Source organism: Papaver somniferum, chromosome 9, assembly GCF_003573695.1.
Source record: "Papaver somniferum cultivar HN1 chromosome 9, ASM357369v1, whole genome shotgun sequence".
NCBI classification, from domain to species: domain Eukaryota; kingdom Viridiplantae; phylum Streptophyta; class Magnoliopsida; order Ranunculales; family Papaveraceae; genus Papaver; species Papaver somniferum.
In genome coordinates this window covers 90,430,508-90,438,659 of record NC_039366.1, presented here as the reverse complement: position 1 = coordinate 90,438,659, position 8,152 = coordinate 90,430,508, and the positions used below count along the sequence as shown (strand labels likewise).

Genomic DNA, 8,152 nt, shown 5'->3' with positions numbered 1-8,152 from the left:
TTTTTTGTGCTTACGATTGGGAATTCTTCATATCCTAACCTAACCGTAAGTTCCGTTTTACGGCTGGTTTAACACAATTTCCCAGCCGCAACAAGTAAAATTTTCAGATTTTTCTCTGATTTTTAACGGATTTGAATCGATATATTGATGTTGGAGTTGATTATAAGGTTATCCCGAGTTTTCTGACGAAGGGTTTCATCATTTTTCTTCAAATTTTTTGAAAAAAATTTCACCAAAATCACCATTTTTCCTTCTTCAAAATCAAAATCAAGGAAAATCAAGTTTTGATTTCCAAAAAATTAATCATTTGATAAGTCTAATCCATTCACTAATACTGATTAGTTGGCTTAATTAATTTAATTAGTACTAATCATATCATGAGTAGAATAGGTATTACATAAAATACCAGGATAAAGGGTTTTATGCGTTGTTATTTTATGACCTCATGAGCCCCCAAATTCCCCTCCTTTTTAAAGCCCCAATAAAGATTACTCCCTCTTATCCTTTTCATTTTTGTCCTAAAATTAGTGATTCTTTTCATTTTTATATGGGCTATAATCCTTACTAATAACTAGCGTTGTTAAAATCTTTACTGATCATTTCAAAAGAAAAAAGAAAGTAGTAGAGACTAGGGATGAAGTAAAAGAATTTTTACGGATGTACTGTGTACATCGAGTGTGTATGTAAACATTAGGAGTTCTAAATTTGCACTTTGCTTATCGAACAAGCAGCAAAAGTCCGCATTTCTCTCTCACCTGCTACATTTACACCCTATAGCAAATTTAGAGTTGGCCAGAGAGGTCTGCTACATTTACACCATACTGATTGACTTCTTCTTGTCGAAACTTAAATGGAATCTGAGAGGCCCATCAGACGGTGGAGACGCCTACTCCATTCTTGGTTTTACATTGGCTGGCCTGTCATGCATCTGTATGTGCAATTGGAATTGCAAGTAATGTATGTATACTGTAAATTGTTTGTTTTTTTCCACACAATCTTAAAATACGAACAATACATGCAACAAAGATAAAAACAAATTCTGCGATAAATTTGCAGATTCCATGGCAGCTTTCTGTTGGCATTTACTGTGCTATGGAACTGAGGAACTCTGTGGTTCCTAGTCCCTAAAACTCCAAAGTCGATCGTGGCATGAAGATGTGCTCTTTAAGGTAGTTTCCACATCTTGTGATTCATCCATAATAAAAAGGCCATGCTTATTCTCATAGCTCGTGAGCGCACCTAATGCTCCTACAAATCCTTCATGCCGTAAAAACATTGCTTTTGCTGTACCTTTTGATCTGAAAAATAAGGAGTGTGCATTGAAGATTATACAAAGAAACTAAACTATAGTTGTAGGTCACACATACTAGCAACTTACGCGTAACGAACTGAAGATGACAGGGTCTCCAGGGTACATGTATTGTCCTTTATAAACGATCCTCCAAAAAAGATCCTCTTGATTCCATATATACGGGCATTCAAGGAGGCAATCTATCAATTAAGATAATACATATGAGCCAATAATTATTCAATTTTGTAACATATTTTAACTATGTGAAACTATAGATCAGTGATCACTTTGAAGACTAAGTATGATATGTGTGAACCGATTAAAAGAGAATGGAAGAAAATCAGATTAGGGACAAGAAGAATTCATAGAATCGGAGAAGGAAATCAGATAAGAAAGCATTGATCTAGAAATATCTCCATTTCATAGATAACTTCTACTTGTTACACAATATATATAGCCAAACCTATAACTGCAGATACAAACTAGCCAAACTCTCCAGTACGGGTCCAAGAGCACAGCTCCGTGGTATCTCATCAATTCCAGTAAGGAGGAAGTCAGGGGTCAATCCTCGCCGACATAAAGGTTTGTAATAAATTAGTTGTATAGTGGGTCTAGCGGTGTTGGGTCTGGCAGTGGGACCAGTCCAACTGGTTGAGTTCGGATAAGGGGATAAGGGCCTAGGTCCAGCTTTCGCGTATCAAAAAAAAACTCCCCAGTACATGTGTACATATCAAAGTACTTTTAAATTCGTAGAAACCTTGTTAAGTAATGTGAATTGCTTAGTAGTGCATTTTACCTGCGCAATGTTTTGCGAAATCATTTCCAACAGAGACAAAGACATATCTTCCGCGTTGCAATCTTCAAGTGTTTTATTTTCAGAGATTGCCTTTCCAAAACTTCCGATATTCATGTTAGGCGGTCCAGTCCACTGTTGCCAACCAAATAAATATAGGGCCTTAGACGATTCTACTTCTATTATCGGTTAAATTGTATATATATATATTTCATGACACCCGATAAGATATTTAATTACCTGCTTCAAAAAAAAAAAGTTATTTTTTGACAAACAAAAAAGATATTTAATTACCTACCTTATTAGTATGTTTCTCAACACATTCCCTGTCACCAAAGGTGTCTTCGACAAACAAATCTACTCTTTTAGTGTTTCCGCATTTACTCAACTCTATGATCTCACTAAAGCTGGAAGGAAAAAACAATGTGCAGATTCAAGTCCAAGACTTAACTTTTCAAATGAAAGCACAACATCATTGCACTAGGGTATTATTTAGTGAAGGGGCAACCTCTTGCATTTCGTCAACCACCTTCCAAGCCCCCAACAAGTAATGCCACCCATACGAGTTCCATCAACTAATTCAGAATTGCCATCTCCTGCAACCTAACCCAGTCGTAATAGAGGAGGGTACGTATTAGATATACATAATAATGTCATTTGAATAAAGTAAATCGTAATGGCATAGCAAAATAGTTGGTAAAACACACCTTGTGTATGCTAACACCAGAACCAATATTCACAAAAATATAAGGGAACAAATCACTCTTATCAATATCAACACTTTCCTTTTTGCCCTCTATGAAGGTAAACGCTTCGTTTTGAATTACCTGTTTCACCATGTCAGTTTTGTGGTCAGAAGTATATCCAAAATAAAATAATTGGAATTTCTTTTAATTATGGAAATGAATACTCGGCAAGATTAAAATTTATGAAATTCAATGTAAATCTTGTAGGAAATTAACATTATGAAGGTTTTAATTCTGACGTTAATAGCGGCAGAAATATATTAAGGTTTACTTGTCCATACACTTACTGGAGCCATATCTGCATACTACTTGCTAACTGGGAAATTTGAGATCGATAAAATGAGATTGTGTTAGTACTAAAGCGGGGAAAACCAAGTGTTTTTGGTAACCAAAATGCTCGTTTTTGATGAAAACAGTAAACAAAACAGAAATAAGTTGAATCAAATTAAGTTCTAAGCAATGACAAAAGAGCTAGGAGAAATGTGTGGCTTCCACCTTAAGCAAGAAATTTGCTCCAACCGCTAAACAATCCATCTCATCTTCTTTTTCAACTGTAACACCAATCTTTTCCATAAACAAATCCGCAAACTTGTATGCTCCAGCCCCAGTGACCTACTTATGAAGAAAAACATATTTATTTTGAAAGTTTGATCCCAACAAAATGCAGAAATTATTACCGTACGATTATCACATAAAGACATAGCATATGTACCTTAATTTTTGCAGCAAGTCCTTTTTGTTTGCTTTCTATATCAGTTCCTGTTAACACATCCCTCATAAGTATTATTAATACATGGTTTAGAATATTTCTTTGTGTTTAATGGAATTACTAAGTTTGGATAAATGTCTGACCAACTTGGCAATGAAGCTGCTTGAATTTGATAAAATCCAAACACTGATTGATATCCCTTGTCTCAAACTTTATGAAACGAAGCCATCCGCCATGAACAGGGTGACTTCTATGTTCCAAAGCCTTCATCATGTTAGTATTTTCTTGATCTTCTGCTGGTGATTTCTCATGTCTCGAGAAATACACTAGCTTGATTAGTGATCCTGACAAGCACATCAAAATATCAATATTTCATTTACACCTAAAAGAAAGTATAATTTGCTACACACGAGTAAACCTGAATTTTATGATAGAGCTTACCCCCGATGTCAAGAGCCAAATATGGCACCTCCTCTTGAATTCCTGTTTTTTCAGATTTTGTGCTGTTTTCTTCAGGAACATGGTGTTTTGGTATTTCAGCCATTGTCTCTGTTTTTTTAGATTGAGTCTCAAGTTTTTTGAGCTTTCAACAGGTCAAGAAACTAGAAACTTAATAGTGAAACACGAAATTTGTTATATTCCCAATTACAAAAAAGGGAAGCGGTTACAGATAGGGTGATTGCAGCCAGCGTGGCACGATAGTGCCATCGTATTTAGCCTAATATGTAAATAATTTTCCATTAATTTGGCTAGTTGGCATTACAATAAAAGTAGTATTGTTGAGTCGTTGACATTGTAAGAGAGAGTAAATTTAATACTTGTTTAACTTGAATTAAATCCAGCTATTATTCAAAAAAAACAAGAGAGAGTGGATCATACAAAAAGAAGCTTATGACTTTGTACAGGACTACAGGGTTAATGTAACGTGAGAAGAATCTCACTGCAACTTGTTGGTTACAGAACACATCACAACTTGTTGATATGAGAATGAGATTCTAAGTTCTTACATGTAAATATCAGAAATGAACTCATGTAGATTTATTCTTTCTTATTATTGGGCTTTTTTACTTATATGTCCCATTTTTGAAAGTTGCTTACAAATAAGTCCATTTTTGTGGAAATTTACAAATATATCCTGTTACAAAGAATTCCGTCCAGCTACAAGTTAACTGGTGTTTCAGGGTCACCTGAGATGACCTGTATTACCCTTCAGTTAAATTATTAACTCAAGTCGGTTCTACTAACCACAGTAATTTGGTTCCACGTGGTGCATATCTGATACAATAACAGTAAGAGCCTTAAAATCATAAAAACAGAGCAAGGCAAAAGAAAAATTGAAAGGAGATATAAATCGAAATCAATATAATTTCAATTCAATTCATTAGAAACACAGTTCAATACAATCCAAATCCATTCAATAACTTTGAATCAAAGGTCCAGAAACCAAGATTTCTTGTCTTACATATCTGGGAACTAATTAGTACCCAGACCTATACAGAAACTGACCATGAAACTAAATAGAAAGCAATTGCAAGAAGTCTAATATGTCTAGCTTCAAATTATACCTTCAGTTCATGCCAAAATATAGCCTGAAAGCTGAAACTAATACCCAAACCCATTAGTCTTCACCGCCCCAACCCATAGATACAGCAGAATATACTTTAAATTCAGTTTATAACCACTAGAAAAATTAAGTTTATCTTTACTTAATGAACTGAACTCACTATTCAAGATGCTCATGATTAACATATAGGGCAGTCTAATTACTAAATGTGGATTTTACTTTTATAAGACTCGTTCTAATTGTCTGAAACCATCTAACCACGACAAACGTTTAAGAAGAAGAAAAACAGCTATTCAGTACAACAACAAAACAGCATATAAAACACTTAAAGAAACTGATTATTGCAGTACTCATGATTATCAAGGTTCTTCTGGTTAACTGGCTTTAGCTCACTCCCAGTGTCATGCATAGTGCAGCAGGACCTACCCTATACAGCTTCTTATATCCTTCCTTATAGAAGAGCACTAGAGACCCCAGACAAGGAACAACAAGTTCATAAAAATACTCCTTAATTCAAAATATTGGCTTTGAATTCATTATACTTGGCATTCGCATTTTGGTTTCAACATAACATATATTCTACTTACCATTCATATGATATACTTCGTTGACAGTTGGTATAAACAAACTGACAGAGTAGAAGTTCATATTTCAGTAAGTTCTTGTGAAATACTAAAAGCGGCATAAGTGGCACTAAGTTGTGTGACAAATTGACAGCATATTACACACATTTATCACCTTCAAAACTAATTATCTGTCACCTTCAGAACAAAGTGAAGTTGGTGACACATAAAAATAATTCACCTACAGAACTAATGCCAGAAGAGGCAAAATTACATCGAACACGAGAAAACTTACCTTTTTCTGTAGCATAATTCAATTGATGGAACGCCTGCATGTTGCAAAAATGAGGCATAATCAGAATCCACTCATCCGAGCCTCTGGATCTGCAAAACCAAGCTAGACAAGCATTTAATAACTAATATTGATTTGAAAAGGTATACAATGAGCTAAAATAGAGTAACCTGAGTTGCACGACACTGCTATATGAAATCAACACAAGTCCAATAGAATTGTGAATATCTAAAGCATGGAATTTGGTAAACTTAGAACTGCTTACATCAACTACATCGTTTCTAGCAACCCATGTATGATATACTTCCACCATACTGCATCAGAAAAGCATATCTTTGAGTAATGTAAAGAAGGGCTATGGTTCCACTATTGGGGGTCAACAGCAGCATACATCCAAGTGTCTCTGGTGGTTTCCCAGAAGCACATATCGATCTGGCTCTTCCCATCCTTTTATTACTGCAAAAAACATTATGTATTGTAGCTTCCTTTTTCTCCTCCTAGAAAAAAAGAAGAATGCTGAATCAGCAAATATATGAATTATAAAAGTACATAATAAATTAACATGGTATAAGGAAAGGCAAGAAAAAGCTAAACTGGGGCACACACTAATAAATGGTACTATCTGAGAAGGGTGTGGTAATCAGTAATCACCTACACCAAAGAAATGTGATAGTCTCCCAGTCTGTAATGCATATTACAATGCTACAGATTGAGGCTCGAACTAAGAATTCTACTCCTTGGAAGTAATTGTCTTACAGACAAAAAAGATTTTGCTTGACCCTCTAAAGGCCATTACGCCTAACAGTTTTATGGTAAATTTTACACAGTACACCCTTTCTTCTACATATCACTCTCTCATTGGATTAAGCAGCAACTCTTATCAAATCAAAAGAGAAAATCGTCATCAGAAAAATCACTTTTAACTATTATCGTCGTTATGTTAAACGCAGAGCCAAAAATGTGTGCACTTCCACTAATCCTTAAATAGAATCATGTTTACCAAACAAAAAACAGAAACCCTTTTCAGGCTCCTATATCATAGTTCGGCTTATCAGTTATTTTCAAGCGGATATATTGGAATTTCACCATGGAACACAAACCCCACCCTTGACATGTACCTCAAAATCTAGCCCATATAATTATAAGCATAGTAAAACTAGTTGAGTACAAAGTAGCAACAGCCAACATAATGTCAGATGTTTGTAATGTGTACAAAATTTACTGCTTTAGTAGTTTCTTGAGTCCTTGTAGTTCTCTTGATTAATTCATAACAGTCGTAGGACTGGAAGTTGTTTAACAACTAAAAGAAAAGCCAGCAGAAGCTGGCCAATTCTGACAATCTACCACAGAAGGAAAGAAATAAATCAGAATGCATATCATTTCAGAAACAGGCTAGCATATCATTTCAGAAACAGGCTATAAAGGTCATATTTGAAAAGCTATGAATTGAAACCCTAAGTTAAAATCGAGAAAAAAAATCCTCAAATATAGTATGAAATATGAACACACAATTCATGAGATTATACCTTCGTGAAGTTGTATCAGTGTTATTCTTAACTATTTCTTCAGCTGCCATTATTTCCTCAATCAATTTCTGCTTCTTCTTCATCATTTTCTTCAACACTCCTCGTAAATTACTTAGGGTGTCAGGATAGAAAGAAAAAAAACCTTAACCCAAATCTCTGAAACCATAACCAATTTCCGGAGAGAAATTGAGGGATAAGAATAGCTATGTGAAGTGGTTCCTTGTTTTTTCCAAAATTCTCGCATGCAACCTCGATCGTACTCTCCGCTACCGCCGTCTTCTGTGATATGTGGGAATAAAGAAACTGGCTGGGGCATTTTCGTCTTCTTGGCTCCGATATACTTCCCACCTGTACAACCCAATAGCTCAGCTTGGTCCCACTAGTTACCTTAGTAAAGACGGTGAAACCTATGATGCACGGGGATACTGATAGGGAGAGATGTATTTATTAAAAAAATATTTATTTAATATAATAATAATTAGTTGTGCACCCGTGCGTGCTCTGCACGGGATCAGATTCGTTGTTTAAAAAAACGGAATCAGATTGGTTGTTTGGAAAAATCTTAGTGATGATCGTTGATACATTCAAAAACAAAGATCCCAACTGAGATAGTAATGGTCATAACGGCAACCACAATTGAAAAACAAAGAACATATTACCACCAAAAA

At 35.1% G+C, this 8,152-nt stretch overlaps 1 protein-coding gene and 1 long non-coding RNA gene across 2 annotated transcripts; both read right to left on the bottom strand.

The window, feature by feature from the left end:
* Positions 1 to 717: 717 nt before the first annotated feature.
* Positions 718 to 4,207, bottom strand: LOC113314342 (pantothenate kinase 2-like). The gene is made up of 10 exons (XM_026563139.1): positions 3,981 to 4,207; positions 3,683 to 3,883; positions 3,543 to 3,589; positions 3,326 to 3,442; positions 2,792 to 2,911; positions 2,593 to 2,687; positions 2,383 to 2,491; positions 2,088 to 2,219; positions 1,379 to 1,491; positions 718 to 1,298 (listed from the first exon to the last, which is right to left on the bottom strand). The coding sequence occupies exons 1-10, from the start codon at positions 4,081 to 4,083 to the stop codon at positions 1,118 to 1,120; spliced, it is 1,218 nt and encodes a 405-aa protein (XP_026418924.1). The 5' UTR covers positions 4,084 to 4,207; the 3' UTR covers positions 718 to 1,117.
* Positions 4,208 to 4,300: 93 nt separating this feature from the next.
* Positions 4,301 to 7,759, bottom strand: LOC113313973. Its single transcript, XR_003342180.1, has 4 exons — positions 7,485 to 7,759; positions 6,224 to 6,455; positions 5,962 to 6,050; positions 4,301 to 4,814 (listed from the first exon to the last, which is right to left on the bottom strand). It is a non-coding gene; the product is annotated as an uncharacterized LOC113313973 (long non-coding RNA).
* Between the last annotated feature and the right edge of the window lie 393 nt (positions 7,760 to 8,152).

Bases quoted from the DNA above. Each gene is read 5' to 3' on its own strand.
- LOC113314342 (XM_026563139.1), bottom strand. From the start codon at position 4,083: ATGGCTGAAATACCAAAACACCATGTTCCTGAAGAAAACAGCACAAAA. The intron at 2,912-3,325 runs GTGGAAGCCACA...ATGGTGAAACAG, and splicing joins GAGCAAATTTCTTGCTTAAG to GTAATTCAAAACGAAGCGTT. The intron at 2,220-2,382 runs GTAGGTAATTAA...GGTTGGCAACAG, and splicing joins TTGAGAAACATACTAATAAG to TGGACTGGACCGCCTAACAT.